Here is a 17378-nt window from a genome sequence, read left to right as displayed (position 1 = left end):
AAGTGAAGTTCAAAAAACTTATAAATAGGCTAAATATCACCCTGGCCATTGGATTGAAGGAACTGTTCAAATCACAGCCAAGATTCAATACATCAATGCAATACCTCCCTCAGTGCCTTCCTCTCTACCCTGTTGTAAGCCTTTTCCAAATCCATAAAAGCCCAAAAAACATCCATCTCACAAATCTGTCTTACCACAAAAATCTGATCCATGCAACCCCCACTTGTCCTAAACCCACACTGTTCCTCACCAATTACTCTTCTGTTCCTCCTAATCCTCTCAATCAAGACCCTCCCATAAGCCTTCCCAACTACACTTAACAAACTGATCCCTCTGAAACTACTACATTCACACATGTCCCCTTTTCCCTTGTAAAGTGGAACTATACAGGCACTTCTCCAGTCCTCCGGCACTCTACCCTCTCTTAAACAAGCATTAAATAACGTCAACACCCAGTCCACCATCACTGTACCTCCTTTTTGTTTTAGACATTCTCCATGACATCCATCCAACCCAGGTGCTTTACCTGCTCTCATCATCTTAACAACTTCCTTCACCTCATCTTTCCTTATTTCTCCTCCATTTTCCTCACTCATCACTGTCCTTTTCTTAGCACTACCCACTGCAACTACCTTTCCCTCCCTATCCTCCTTCACATTGAGCAACTCCCTAAAATACTTTCCAATCTTCCTCTTATTGCCATCTCTTCCATTATCATCTCTCCATCTGCACCTTTTACCTTTTCTTCTCTATTTGATTCACCTCCTCCTCCTCTTAATTTAGAATTTTTATATTAATGAAAAAAATAAAGCACATCTCTAGGCTATTATAAACAGCCATATAAGGTTGTTTATCTTGGTAATTTTCATGTAATTAACTTATAAGTAAACACCATGTATTTACAAAATGTTTGTCAATTCATAAAGTACTGAATGATCTGGCAATTTTTGGAACATGTTGCTATTTGTACAGAATCAGTACAGATAGTTGTAGTTTAGATCTACAAGTTAGTACAGTTTCAGCCAGAAATGTGTGTGTGGTTGGTTGTTATGCTTTTCTAATGAGCCTCATAGAATATTTAAGAATTCAAATATAATCTATAACTGGATTAAAAAATATGTCACCTTATTGTATTCTTTTTTTTTTTTTTTTTTTTACAGATTTATAGAAATTACTCATAGTGATATCTACATCTTGGCTATTAGGTCTTTTCAGCAAAATGCAATGGTTCAGCATTTGAAATACTGCCAAGACCATACAACTAAAAACATAAGTGCATAACAATCAATCTTAGAAAATTGACTGATGTGCTTATTGAAAAGTGTGATGGAAGATGGAAAAAAGACTCATTGTTGTGTGTGAACTGTTGGACACTAATAATGAATAACCCCACAATAATTAGAACCGTTGAAAACTATGAGACTGAACAACATTTATTCAAATCATCTTCAAGCAGTGATTTGAGTGATATAATATCTTCAAATCGAGATCTGCACTGTGAATACCCAGTTGAAGAAAATCCTTTAACTTCAATTGAACCATTTCTAGCACTTCTGGACCAAACACCAGTAAAAAAAAAAAAGAGTAAAAAGAAAATTGTTTGGGTTTGATCTGTATGGTATACAATTTTCCTTTATATAAGCATTCTAAATCAGTTTGCATTCTTAATCACTAGATATTTTTTATTTCAATGCCATTTTTGTTTAATTGGTAATTTTTTGCATAGGAATGTATGCATTTAATTGTTTAGCATTTCTAAAAATAAATGGATAACTCATAAGTAATATTTATCTCTATCTCTCTATACATATATATATATATGTATATGCTAACCTAATTTATGTTTGTTGCAATTATTATTTTGAACTATGTGTTCCTGTCATTATCTGCATTTCATGTATATTGATTCTTTGCCAAATAAACTGATTATTATTATTATTATTATTATTATTATTATTATTATTAATTATTATTATTATTGTTATTATTATATATGTGGAGAGAGAGAGAGAAGAAATATTCCTTATAAGTTATCCATTTATTTTTAAAAATGCTAAACAATTAAATCATATATTGTAATGACAACTATGACATTATTTTGTATCAAATTTTACTCTGTATATTAATGTAAATGTATGAATTTTTATTTCTTTTCAGAAGGGTTATCATTGAGCCAGAAGAAGTGCAAAGCTCATGGTAAGCTATCAGATGCCAGAAAAACATTTGAAGGAAAGCCTAGAGGTCAGTTATGGTGTTCATGTTAATAGCGAGGCAGAAAGTGAGGCTTCAAAACCTGAAACACAATCTGAGAAATTGAGAAAGTCATTCCTGGATAGCAAATAATCATAAACTGCATGTATTGACTCTCTCCCCATACTAAATTAAAGAAACCACTTTTTTTTTTCAAACTACAACATATATGGTGAGAGAGAGCCATTTACTAAAATCAGAATTTGGAATCTTTTTCTAAAGATTCCAATCATGAGCAAAGGAAAAGTGGCATCAGAAGAGCACAAAGATTTAGTTTGAAGATTCTATAAGTCAGATGAGGTTAGTCATATGTGTCCTGGCCAAAAGGATTGTGTGAAAATCACCAGTGCTGAAGGTGCAAAAGCAGCTGGTTCTTGGGAATTTAAGAGAGATATTTGAACTATATAAAAATGATAAAAAGAATATTAAAATAGGATTCTCCACATTTGGTAAATTACAGCCATCATGTTGTGTGTTTGCTGGTAGTGGTGGGACCCGTTCTCTCTGTGTCTGTACACATCATCAGAACCCAAAATTACAGTTGGCTGCATTGGGAAAATAAGGTCACTCATACAAAGATCCTATGGATTATAGTGTCTGCAGTAAAGAAAAAGAAGCTTGCATGATGCAAATTTGCAAAGACTGCCCAAGAGAAGAAGGTGTTCTGAACTTTCTCGACTTGCTTGACAATGTTGAATCAGCTCCAAATGAAATATCTTGCAAGCAATGGGTGACCGTTGACTGTTGTACATTGGTAGACAAAGTGGAGCCACTTCATGAATACAGTATAAGCTCTTTTAACCGGCACGAGTGGGACCAAAGACGTGCCGGAAAGGGGAAATCCCGGTTACGAGAAGGAATATTAAAAAAATACATTTATTGCCTTTATTCATAGAGTACTTAAATAAAATTCATTCAATGGCTTCACTTTTGTTGTTTATTTATTTACCAGTATATTCATATTTATTTATCTTTATTTATTTTCATGAAATCACGTATGTCTCTTTGTTTAGAATGTTTGTCTCTCTGCATTAAAAATTCATTTTGAAGACAGTGAAGAGACATCACGTCGTGAGTCCCCATGTAGGTGCACTGCTCCGCAAACTTGATAAATGTTGCCAATCCTTTAGCAGCATCCTTCCACGTTACTCTTGGCTCTAGGTCATCTTCCTCTTCACTATCAGCCTCTGTTTCCTTACCATGCTTCTCCTCAATCACTGCCTGAATGATTTCGTCGTCAGTTAGTGTGGGGGTGATAGCTTCGTCTTTGTCGACCTCCATCCACTCCTGAAGAGCTTCATCAGTGACGCTAAGCTTAGCACTACCACGCATATCCTTCAACTCAGCCATCACTGCCTTCCTTTGCTGTCGGTATGTGTTTGTGTGTTGAGAGAGTTGCTAATAGACAGTCGCATGCTTAACATCAGGCGTCTTATTACAGTGGGCACTGGGCCTGATGGAGTGGCGGGATTTGTGGGAGATGGCGGGAAAGATGCGCTCTACCTCTGGCGGCGGCGGGAATGGCGTGGGAATTTTACATTTTATTTTTTCGAATTTTTACATTTTTATACAAAATTGTTATTTCCTCATGAATAATATGCCAGTTATAAGAAGGAGCCGGATAGGAGAATAATGGATAAAAGAGCTTTTACTGTACTTACCATCACTAAGCAAGAAAATATCCTGCATGGTTTGTCATCATTTTGTTGCACAGCAGCAATCACAGTACTTAAAACAGTTGAAAGAAACAGTACACCTCTGAAGGAGGCAGTTATAGTAGGAGGTGATTTTTCAGAAGGTTATTCTTTCATTGCCCAAGATGCTGCTAAGGGATTTCACTGGGACAACTCACAATGTACAGTTCACCCTTTTGTCGCCTATTAATTATAGATCATCTGAAGACCAAGAACCTAACCTTTTCACTGACTGTTTCTTATCTCCATCACTAAAACACAACACTAATGGTTTACTCATTTATAGAATAGCTTATGGGCTATGTCAAATTCAAGTGCCCACAACTGAAAAAAGTTGTACTATTTTTCGGATGGATGAAGAAAATTTTGGTTTGTCTTGTGAATTGCATTTTTTGTGGTACATCTCATGGCAAAGATGCATAAAATGATCACTTAAACTAATTAGATATTCAAGAAGATTTAAGTAAATTACAGCAATGGTCTGAAAAGTGGTTAATGAAATTTAACACAAGTAAATGCAAGGTAATGCACATAAGTAAAGATAACAGTAAGTACGATTAGAAATTATTTGGAAATTCATTAACAAAAGTGAATACCTGTAGTGAAAAATATCTCGGCATAATTATCATTAACGATCTCAAATCATACAAGCAGTGTATTTCAGCCTCTGAGAAAGCAAATAAGATTCTAGGACTGATTGAGTCCATCACTCATTAACATACATACATACATACATATACCAAGGCTTTTTCCCCCTTCCAAGGGAGGTAGCCACACAAGGAAAGGCATAAAAACACTCCCACCCATTTCATCCCTAAATACACTCCACACCCCTCCCACCCTTCCTCTCATCTGAGCACCTCCTGGATGACGGGTCATCCCTGAACCCTGCCCACCGCCCTGGGTCAGAAGCAGTGTCGCAAGACACAGTACATCCACAGCAAGGCCGCTTCATTTAATCGGCGACCCCCCCTCTCCGTCCCCCTTTGCATATAAGGAGAGGACGGGGAGAAATCCCTTCGGGCTGCGTCAAAATTTACTCACACATACTACCCCACCCCCCACCCCCCCGCCTATTCCTCCTCATGCAGTCACAACATCATCCATATACAACCATTCTCCACTCACCTCTGTCTTCCGTCCTCTCCCTTCCTTCCTCAACAGACATTCCCCTCTTCCCCAAAGCCCCCTTCACCCCATCCATCCACCTCATCCTAGGACGTCCCCTCATGTTCACTCCCTCCACATCTGCCTTCCATACCTCTTTTACTAGTCTTTCTTCACTCATTCTTTCCATGTGTCCAAACCATCCTAATATTCTTTCATCAACCCTCTCTCCCAAATCCTTTTTCACCCCTGTTCTCCTCCTCACCTCCTCATTTCTCACTCTATCTAGCCTAGTAACCCCCACCATACTTCTCAGACACCTCATCTCAAACACATTCAAACTCCTTCTCTCTTCTTCTCTTATGTTCCACGTTTCTGCCCCATACAGTGCTGTTGGCACAATCACTCCTTCATACAGTCTCCTCTTCGCATCCATTCCCAAATGTCTATTTCTCATTACACTCTTTAAACCACCAAGGCATTTACTCGCTTCTCTCAATCTACATTCTACCTCCACCTTCACTCCACCTTTTCCTGCTACACTTGCACCCAAGTATCTAAAACTATCCACTTCCTCCAGTCGCTCTCCCTTAATGTTCACTTCCAGTCTACTGCCACTTTCACCCCTTGTACATCTCATCACCTTACTTTTACCCACATTTATCTTTAGCTTTCTTCTATCACATACTCTCCCAAACTCTGCCACCAGCTTCCTCAATCCCTCCTCTGACCCTGCCACAAGCGCAGTGTCGTCCGCAAACAACAGCTGGCTCACCTCCCACTTTTCTCCATTTTCTTTAACCATCTCCAATCCCTGACTCACTACCCTAGCATTCACCTCTCGCACCACCCCATCCATGTATAAGTTGAACAGCCAGGGCGACATAACGCATCCTTGACGAAGTCCCACCTTTACTTCAAACCACTCACTCTCTCCATTTCCAATCCTAACACATGCTCTACTACTCACATAAAAACTCTTGACAGCTCCCAAAAGCTTTCCTCCTATCCCATAAATCTGCATAACCTCCCACAGTGCCTTTCTGTCTACCCTATCATAAGCCTTTTCCAGATCCATAAAAGCCCAAAAAACATCCTTCCCCTTTCCTATAGCTTTCTCACATATCTGTCTTACCACAAAGATCTGATCTACACAACCTCTACCCGTCCTAAATCCACACTGTTCCTCACCAATTACTCCTTCTGTTCCTCTCCTAATCCTCTCAATTAAGATTCTCCCATAAGCCTTCCCTACTACACTCAACAGGCTAATCCCTCTGAAATTACTACATTCACACTTGTCCCCTTTTCCCTTGTAAAGAGGAACTATACAGGCACTACTCCAGTCCTCCGGTACTTTACCCTCTCTCCAGCAAACATTAAATAATCTCACCAACCAGTCCACCATCACTGAACCTCCCTTTTTCAGACATTCTGCATGACATCCATCCAGACCAGGTGCCTTACCTGCTTTCATCATCTTTACAACTGCCTTCACCTCATCCTTCCTTATTTCTCCTCCGTTCTCCTCACTCATCACTCTCATTTTCTTCGTATTTCCCACTGCAGCTATCTTTCCTTCCCTATCCTCCTTCACATTTAGCAACTCCCTAAAATATTCTGCCCATCTTCCCCTCACTGCCATCTCTTCCATTATCAACTCTCCATCTGTACCTTTTACCTTTTCTTCCCTACTTGATTCGCCTCCTCTTCCTCTCTTAATTTCTTTCCAAAACATCTTTTTATTACTTTCAAAATTTTCTGTCATACTCCTACCCCATTTCACATCTGCTCTCCTCTTTGCCTCCTTTACCTTTTGCTTTACTTCTCTTTTCTTTTCTTTGTACGTCTCATATGACTCCCCTGTCCTCTTTTGTAACCAATCTGTGAATGCTCGCTTCTTCTCTTCTACAACCTTCTTTGTTTCCTCATCCCACCATTCACTACCCTTTCTTCTATTTCCCCCTGTCCTTCTTGTTCCACACACCATCCTTGCACACTTTAAGACTCCCTCCTTGAACCATCCCCATTCCTCCTCCACACCCATCTCTGCTCTATCCTTTACTCCCTCCCACTCCTCCTTCAGCTTCTTTTCGTACTCCTTCTCCTTTTCCTTTTCATTCAAGGAGTTCACTCTAAGAACCTCCCTACCTTTTGTCCCTTTCCTCCTTCTCCATCTATCCTCCACTCTCAACTTACCTTCCACCAAAAAATGATCTGATATTCCCCCACCTTCTCCCCTTAGCACATGTACATCCTTAACTCTTCCTATCATAATCCTATTTACCACTACATAATCCATTAGCGCTCTATCTACCACCCTTCCCTCCACCACCCTCTCCCATGTGTACTTATGCTTGACTTTCTTCCGAAACACTGTATTTGCTATCATCAACTCTCTTTCTAGACACATTTCCACCATCAACTCTCCACTACGATTCTTTCCTGGAACTCCACACTTCCCAACCACTCCATCGATTGGACCATTTCCCACTCTAGCATTAAGGTCTCCCAGTACTATTACATTGACATTTCTTCCTAAACCCTCTATGCACTCATTTAAATCTATCCAAAAGCTATATAAATTGATAGTTCGTCCACATTTGGAATATGCTATTTCTGTATGGTCACTGCATCTCATTAAAGACATTGACAGATTGGAAAAAGTACAATGGTGAGCCACAAAACTGATTCCAAATATCAAAAATAAATAATACGAAAGTCGACTGAAACACATGAATCTGTTTTCCCTAAAAAAGCATAGACTCAGAGGTGACTTGATACAGGTCCTTAAAATTCTAAAGAGAATTGACAACATCAAAAGTGACAAAATTTTCACACTGAATGAGAATCCGACAAGAAACAATGGTCTCAACCGGCCGGAAATAGATTTAATTTGGAAGTGGGTAGAAACAACTTTACCAACCGTGTAGTTAATGAATGGCATAAACTTCCTGCAGAGGCAGTGCAATGTAGTTCAGTTCGAAGCTTTAAGAATCATTTTGATAAACACCTAAGCAAGATGCTGTAATGATTATCATTTATTTTATATTACATGTTTATTTGTTTTGTTATCATTTGTCTGTTTATCATTATTTGGTTGATTCTCATTTATTATTAGTTATATGTCTATTATCATTTATTATTGACCTGTTTGTTTATTATTTAACTATACCTATGTATTTATCTACATATTTGATTTATTATGCTCTGCCTTTGTAATCCTTTGTGATGGGATTGGCAGAACAGTGAAGGGAGCTACTGCTCGGGTCAGTTTGCAGAGAGGCAAATTCTTACACCAGAAAACTTGAACAAGACAATAAAAATGTTCATTGTAACCATGTCTGATTTGAAAGATGCAGAACAACTGATGGAATATCAATTCCACAACAGTGTGGCTATTCAGGGAACTCGGAAATATCATACATTTGTTCCTATAAACAAGGAGGAACTGAACATGGTGTGTCCCATTTCAAGTGGCATTGGAGAGAAGAAACGAATACAGAAAGGTCATATGACTAATGAACCTGCAATGGTTGATGCCATAAAATGTGTCAAATCAGGAGAGTATGTTAGCAAGTACGTATCATTATCCACCAAATAAATATTCATGTTCAGTGCCAGAACATCATATATTATCTGCCATGAGTTATCCCAGACTAAGAGGAGGCAGTCAAATTAACTATATTTTACTTCAGAAAGAAATTCACGAAAGTATTGAATATGCCAAAATTGTATCCAGTACAATTTTATGCTGACCTTATATTTGTTATAATTGTGCTTATGCTTGTGCAGTATATAATGCTTATGATTGTATGCAGTTTGTAAGTACATGGTGTTCACTTGTAAGTTTTTTATTGAAATAAACGTAATTAATTAGATAAAGGCCTAAGTATGAAAAGTATGTACAGTTGACAGACAATATATAAATAAGGGGCTCACTTGTGTTAATTATATGAAAAATACCAGCATAATTTTTTTTTACTGATTGTAATAGCCAAAGCTTATGCCTTCATTTTCTCACACACACACTCACACACACACACTTTCAACGAACGGACGGCTTGAAGAACGTTCTGAAGAAAAGTGCCGATTGTGGATCCCAACGCAAAGAGAAGTACCTTTTTGTATTTACAGGGTGGGGGAAATTGCTCGTGGGGCAGTAGGTAAGTAGGAAAAGAGGAGAAGGGGAGGGATTGCTGGGGAAATGGAAGGAAATGAGGATGTGGAGGACTTGGCCCAAGCAGACAAGCGTAAGGTCAACATGAAACGACCACCGGACCAGCTCAGTGATGACGAAATGGCAAATAAAAATGTAAAGATTAGAAGTATAGAGAGGAGCAATACAGTAGAAAGTGACGAGAATATGTTCCAGGGATTTAAAGAGGGTGGGGGGGACACAACCCCCACCCCCCCACCCCACCCCCGACTGATAAGACTAGAGGAGAGAGTTGATAAGGTGATCGAGGACTTGGAACGTAAGTTAGGTAATGTTGACAGTATGATACGAAGAATTGAAAAATTGGAAGAACTAGAGAGGGCGAACAAAAACTTAACTAAGGAAATTGAAGAATTAAAACAACAGTTAAAAGAAGTAAAAGATGAGAATAAAGTCTTAAAGGAGAATAATATGGAGAACAAGGAGGGTTGGAAAAAAATTCAGGAAAATAGCAAGGTTGCATTCACTGACATAATCAGACAGCAAATGAATGAACAAACTGAAAACTCAGTTATTAAAGTGATGAGACAGAAGGAGAATATAGTAAGAGACTTAGCAGACAAAAAGAAATGTATAATTATATTAGGAATGGAAGAGAAACACAACACAGATAGAACCACAAGAATCAAAGAGGAAAATGAAAAAGTAAGCCAATTATTAGAATCAGTTCAGGAAGATGAACCAGAAATTATGAAACAAATCGAAGAGAAATTTAGACTCGGAAAGTATAGCACAGACAAGACCAGACCAATTAAGATTAAATTCAAGTCACAAACAACGGCAGAGAATATCTTATCCAAAACAGGGAAACTAGCAACAAGTGAACAATACAAAAAGATATGGATAAAAAGAGAAATGAATAAAGAGGAAAGAGAGGAAGAAAAGCAGAAAAGACTGGAAGCTAAGGCAAAAAACGAGAACAGAACGGAGTCAGAGAAAGAGAGATTCTATTGGAGAGTAGTGAACATGAAACTAAGGAAGTTCGACATACAAAAGAAAAACATAAGGGAAACAGAGAACACAATGGAAGTGGCAGAAAACTAAGAGTGTCTTACACAAATATAGATGGATTAATAACAGGATTGAATGAGCTGAATGATTATTTGAAGGAAAAAGAACCGGACATAATGGGAATTGTAGAAACAAAATTAAAAGGCCCACTACCACCCAACAGTGTAGGACATGATGCATACAATTATTGGATTAGAAACAGAGAGAAAAAGCAAGGGGGTGGAGTTATGTTCCTGACTAAGAAGGATATAAACGTGAAAGGTGTCATATATGGAAAGAATACAGTAGAGATGATTATGATAGAAGTAGAAGACAGAGATAAGAAGAGCAGAAAATTTGTAATAAATTATGTGCCTCCAAAAACAGCCTCATGGGAGGAGAGTGAACATAAAAGTATGTTAGAGGACACAAAGATAACATTAAATAAAATAATGGAAGATGGAGGAAGAATAGTTATGATGGGCGACTTTAATTGCAAAGAAATCTGCTGGGAAGAAATGACAGTAAAGGGTGGAGACGACTCATGGGGAAACACTCTACTTGAGATGATTATTGACCACACAATGACACAATGGATACAAGAGAACACTAGGTATAGAAATGAAGAAGAACCATCGAGACTAGACTTATTAATTACATCTGAACCTAGAATAGTGGACAAGATTGAATATAAAACACCAATAGGTAAAAGTGACCACATATTGATTGAACTGGAACTTAATGAAGAAAAATATATGAAAAGAAATGAACAATATAGAAAAGGAAGAATGATGTATGAAAAAACAAACTTTGATAAAATAAGAGAATTCTTCCAACAAGAAAACTGGGAAGAAATATACAAAGAAGAAACATCAGTGGAAGAGAAATGGAATATTTTAACAAAAATTTACAAAAAAGGAGTGGAAAAGTATGTCCCAAGACAAAAACAAGAAAAAGAATATGTAAAATGCTGGTACAACAAAAGTTGTAGGGAGTTAAAAGACAAAAGAGACAAAGCCTGGACCAGATGGAAAAAAGACAGAAAACCTGAAAAATGGAAAATATATACCAGTTATAGAAATGAATATGTACAAACGTGCAGTGAGGAAAAGAGAAAATATGAATAAGACGTCATAGAAAAATGTAAAGATCAACCAAAACTATTCTACAGATTTGTAAACAATAAACTGAAAAACAAACAGGACTTAGAGAAACTAAGACAAGGGGGAGTTGAATACACTGAGGAAATGGAAATGGCGGAAATTATGAACAAACATTTTAAATCAGTGTTTACAAGGGAGAACATACAACCTGAAGAGATTGAATGGAAAGAGAAAATCCCCCCTATAGAAAAAATAGAAGTATCAAAGAATGAAATATTGATACACTTGAGTAATCTTGATGTCAGAAAATCACATGGACCAGATGAAATAGCAAACTGGATTCTGAAAGAATGCAGGAATGAACTGGCAGACAAAATACATAGCATAATAAGCAGTTCCTTGAAAGAAGGAAAAGTTCCAGAAGATTGGAAAAAAGCAAATATAGTACCTATATATAAAGGAGGAAATAAAGAAGAACCTACCAACTATAGACCAGTCTCTCTAACAAGTACAATAGCAAAAATTTGTGAAAGAATTATCAAAAATAGATGGGTAAAATACTTGGAAAAAAACAACGTACTAAATCCAAGGCAATTTGGATTCAGACAAGGACGATCATGCGTCACCAATTTAATATGCTTCTATTCAAGGCTAATAGATATAATACAAGAAAGAGATGGATGGGCTGATTGTGCATTTCTAGACCTAAAAAAAGCTTTTGACAAAGTACCACATAAGAAGTTGCTTAAGAAACTAGAATCTGAAGGAGGAATACAAGGTAAATTACTAAATTGGATGGAAGACTTTTTGCAAGAAAGAAAAATGAGAGTAGTGATAAGAAACCAGCACTCAAAATGGAATGAAGTAATAAGCGGTGTCCCGCAGGGAACAGTCCTGGCCCCAATAATGTTTGCTATATATATTAATGATATGGATGAAGGAATTGAAAGCTATATGAGCTTCTTTGCAGATGATGCAAAACTACTGAAAAGAGTGAAAACTGAAGAAGATTGTGAATCACTACAGAGAGATCTAAATAAAGTACAAGAATGGAGTAGGAAGTGGGAGATGGAGTTCAATACAAAAAAGTGTAGTATAATGGAATTTGGAAAAAGCAAAAACAGAATAACAGGATCATATAATTTGGGAGAAGAAGGAATAAAAAAAGTAGAAAATGAGAAGGACCTGGGAGTCATTGTTATGAATGATATGTCACCTGAGAAACATATAAATAAGATTTTTGGAGAAACTTATAATTTAATAAGAACAATCAAAGTGGCATTTACATACCTGGATGAAGAAATGGTGAGGAAAATCCTAATCACCCTGATAAGACCAAGATTGGAATATGCAGCAACGATATGGTCACCAAGTACAAAAAAAATGTATAAAAAAAACTTGAAAGAATACAAAGAGCAATTACAAAATTGGCACCAACACTCTCAAAACTATCATATGAAGAGAGACTACAAAAACTTAAACTACAGACACTAGAGCAAAGAAGAGAGAGAGGAGATTTGATAGCTATTTACAGAATCATGAAAGGCATAGAAATTACTGATAGAGAGAATCTGATAAAATGGGATGACAGAAATACAAGAGGACACGGAAAGAAAATAAAAAAAGACAGCTATAGAAGAGATTTGAAAAAGAACAGCTTTCCTCACAGAGTAATAGACAGTTGGAACAAGTTAGATGAGAAAGTGGTGTGTGCAAAAACAATACATGAATTTAAAATAGTTTAGATAAAATGAGATATGAAGACGGGACCCCACGAGCATAGCTCCCCTTCCCGTAAAATACAACTAGGTAAATACAACTAGGTAAATACACACACACACACACACACACACACACGTTGCAACAAATTACTGCACATTGCTGTTCGTTTGCAATTCACGATTGTGCTGCCTATAATTCACTTACAATAATATATATACTGTAAGTGTGTGTGTGTGTACAGTAGGGAATTTTTAGGTACGTATCATTTTTACAATCTGCTCTGGCAACACTGTTACACCAACGCTCACTCGCTCAATTTAACGGAAAATTCACTTTAGCGGACTGGACCTTGGCTGAATCAGTTCGTTAAATCGGGCTTCTACTGTATTGAGCAATGTATTACCTCATAGTTTGTTCACTAGATTTAATGTTTATGTACATTTATATGATGAATTATAGAAAATAATGTATATATGTGATTCAGGTACCTGTAGGGTTTTTGGAGAAGATGCGTGAGTTTGAATTCCCTCATCTGGATCGCCTCATCACAATCGTGGACTTGATCGATGCCCCACTGGACATGAGTGGCATTGAAAAGCTTCCAGAACGGATCCAGTCTGTGGTGGCTTGGGATGCCCACCAGTCTTTCCCATGGATCAACTGGCATGTTGCTACTTTGGCTGCTGGCCACTCGAGTCCTGGTGCACAACACTATAGCTCCATTGGGGCTACCATATTTCTCTTGACTTTGCCTGGCACTGTCTCTGTTCATTATGGAGATGAAATCAACCTCCATGGCCCTAAGCAAGGGAAAGTGGAGGTAAGAAATTGCTTTGAAGTTAGGTGGTGCAAGGGAACATCTTTTTACAGAGTAACTCATTTATTCATGTATCTAGGAATTAGAATGAATATATATTTTTTTCCTGTTAAAGTGTCATTTAACATTGGTTTTAATTCCTATGGTTTATATTACAGCCACATAACTGGACTTCAATTATGCAGTGGACAGACCAAAAATTTGCAGGCTTTAGCACTACAGATCCATGGAAAAGCCTTAGTCCTGGATGGGATTTTAACAATGTCTACAATCACAACCACACAATAGAACCAGTTAGGCAGATGATAAAACTCCGGCAAGAAAAGGTGCTTTTCTAGTTATGTTCCTCTAGTCAATCAACCACCACCCACAAAGCAAGTTGGATGGTCATAAAAGGAAAATCCTCCCCACTCTTTTTGCTTCTGTCATATGCATCCATTTTACTTTTTTCTGCTTAAACCATGCAAAAATTGCACCTCACCTCTTTTCCAGCATAACTCTTCATCCCTAATGCATCCCTCTTAAGGAGTAGGTCATTTTTTTGTCCATGCATTCCTCTGCAGCTGTCATTCATACATTTTGACTTGTTTAGTATCCTCACTGTGTGCTCTTATAACATCATTTATCCTATCCACCTACTTTACCCTTTGTCTATCCAAGTGAGATGCTTGTTTTTTAATAGTTTAGCAGCACTGAACCTTAGTCTCGGATATTATTCACCAAAAGATGTGTTGGTCATTGTATAATACATGTATACCAAAATCTAGATTTATTTTCAAAGTTAGTTTTATGTAGAGAGGTTTAATTGATTCTATTTTACAGGTTCCAATATATGTTAATGGGATCTTTAACTATGAAGGTGATTATCACCCAACAAAATCAACAAATTACAAGGTAAGAACCTTTGTTATGGAAACTGATATTACACATAATTACACATAATTACACATAATCTTTTTAACCTACAGATTTTATTCATATCTCCAGGTGAATCACTCGGATGCTTTAGTTCTCTTCCAGGAGATCTGTGGCCACCAGTTCAGCCTATAAGTGACTCAATGAAGTGATTATGTAGCTCAATCAATCAATTTTGTGTTGCTATCTAGAAAGAGTGAATGTAGGACAGTGTAATACAAAGTACTCTGGGGTGGTTATATCTAGTTTCATGAAGAATACACTTTTATTTACAACATAACTGAGACCATGAGAAATAGTCATCAGTATGCCTAGGCTAGTGCTAGTTAATTGTGTTAACTCGAAATTAGCAAAAATGAATGAAAACGACTCGAAAGCCAGTTGCGAATCAGAGCCATCTGGAGGCAATCCACTGAACCGCGATGTAAACAATAAACAAAGCACCACGTGTTACGACAATGATTTCTTAGGGTTTGGTAAGTACGAAAGAAAGAACTTAAGTAGATTATTAGAGATAGAGAGAGAGATGAGCAAAAATAGGACTCGGTGGGAAAATGAAATCATGGACTTAAGAAAAGAGGTCATTGGTTTAATTGATTGTTTATCTAAGACTAACCATGAAATTTCTGACCTGAAAAAAGCTAACTTGGATCTTACAAACGAAATTAAAGAAATGAAAAGAGACATAAATGAACTGAAGAATGATAATGAAAAGAAGAAAACTAATGATAATAATAGCGAAAATCTAAAGCAGGAAGTGAACAACAAATTACAAGAATTGACACAAAAGATCGAAGAAAACTTAGGTGGGGACAGTATCCAGGAAATTAAGAAGTGGAAAGAAAATATTGAAAATAAAGAAATTGCTTTCAAAGAAATAGTCAAGCAGCAAATGCAAGATAATGCAAAAGACACAATCATTCAAGTGATTAACGAAAAAGCAAATTGGGTCAGGGACACAGTAGATAGGAAGAAATGTATTGTGGTTTATGGGCTTAAAGAAAAACAAGGATTGGCGAGGTACATGAGAGAAAAAGAAGAAAAAGAGACAGCAGTAGAAATCCTTAATGAAATTCAGGGGGGAGATAGTGATTCAGGCACAGACTTAGAAGAGACTTACAGAATTGGTCGCTATACTAAGGATAGGAATCGACCTCTAAAGATAAAACTAAGGTCACAAGTGGTAGTAGAAGACATATTTGAAAAAGTAGGTAACTTGGCAAAGAGTGAAAAATACAATAAGATATGGATAAAAAGAGAAATGAGTACCGAGGAATTGGAAAAAGAAAGGGCGCTAAGAGAAGAAGCAAAGGAAAAAAACTTGAAAAGATCAGAGACAGAATGCAAAGAATTCCAGTGGAGAGTAATAGACTTGAGATTAAGACAATGGCGCTTCAAAACGAACAAAACAAGGGAAGAAGAAACCAGGGAGAAGGAAGAAAATTAAAAGTGGCCTATACCAACATTGACGGACTAATTTCGGGACTGAACGAACTCAATGATTATCTGTTAGAAGCAAAACCAGACATAATGGGAATTGTAGAGACTAAACTAAGAGGTGAAATACCATCCACTGTTATCGGACAAGGTTTATACAACTACTGGATAAAAAACAGGGACAAGAAACAGGGAGGGGGAATCATGTTCTTGGCCAAGAAAGACCTAAAGGTGACAAAAATTGCAGAGGGCAAAGGTAATGCTGAATTGATCATGATAAAAGTCGAAGGCAAGAATATGAAAAGTAGAAAGTTTGTGGTGACTTATGTGCCTCCAAAAACAAGCGCTTGGAAAGAAATTGAACATAAAAAAATGCTAGATGACACAAGAAAATCACTCAATGAGATACTAATGGGTAAGGGTAATCTGGTAGTTATGGGGGACTTCAATTGCAAAGAAATTTGTTGGGACAGCATGACAGTGCAAGGAGGAGATGACTCGTGGGGCAATGTACTGCTAGATATGACCATGGAGTACACAATGACCCAATGGGTCCATGAAAACACAAGGTACAGAAATAATGAAGAGCCATCGAAACTAGATCTAATTTTTACAACAGAGCCTGAAATAGTGCATAAAGTCCAGTATGAGACACCAATTGGAAAGAGTGACCATGTACTCATCGAAACTATACTAAAGGAAGAAATAGACATAGAGAGGAACGAAAAGCATAGGAAAGGAAGACTGAGGTACAACAAAACAGACTTTACAAAACTAAAGACATTCTTCCGGAATGCAAACTGGGAAATATTTTACAGGGAAGAAACAGCAGTGGAAGAGAAATGGAATATATTGATGGAAAACTACAATGAAGGGGTAAACAGGCATGTACCAAGACAAAAGCGAGAAAGAGAGTACATTAAATGTTGGTTCAACAAAAGATGCAGTGAGGCAAAAGACAGAAGGGACAAAGCTTGGAAAAAGTGGAGAAAAGACAAAAAACAAAGCAAATGGCAAATTTATGTTAACTATAGAAATGAGTATGTTAATGTGAGAAGAGAGGAGAAAAGGAACCATGAGAAGGATATTATAGACAAATGCAAAGAGCAACCCAAACTATTCTA

General features: G+C 37.2%; 1 protein-coding gene across 2 annotated transcripts in view; it reads left to right on the top strand.

The window, feature by feature from the left end:
- Positions 1-14971, top strand: part of LOC143031996 (uncharacterized) — a 198456-nt gene extending 183485 nt beyond the window's left edge. For both annotated transcript variants that reach the window (XM_076196427.1, XM_076196428.1), the window contains exons 2-5: positions 13570-13905; positions 14061-14228; positions 14725-14796; positions 14912-14971. In XM_076196427.1, coding sequence (XP_076052542.1) covers positions 13570-13905; positions 14061-14228; positions 14725-14796; positions 14912-14956 — 621 coding nt within the window. In that variant the 3' untranslated portion in view covers positions 14957-14971. The remainder of the gene's footprint in view (positions 1-13569; positions 13906-14060; positions 14229-14724; positions 14797-14911) is intronic.
- The last annotated feature ends 2407 nt before the right edge of the window (positions 14972-17378 follow it).

The sequence above is a fragment of the Oratosquilla oratoria genome, chromosome 12 (assembly GCF_046742065.1).
Source record: "Oratosquilla oratoria isolate Oo_2021 chromosome 12, ASM4674206v1, whole genome shotgun sequence".
Lineage (NCBI taxonomy): Eukaryota > Metazoa > Arthropoda > Malacostraca > Stomatopoda > Squillidae > Oratosquilla > Oratosquilla oratoria.
The sequence above is the reverse complement of the archived record's forward strand: the minus strand, read 5'-3'. Positions and strand labels throughout refer to the sequence as shown.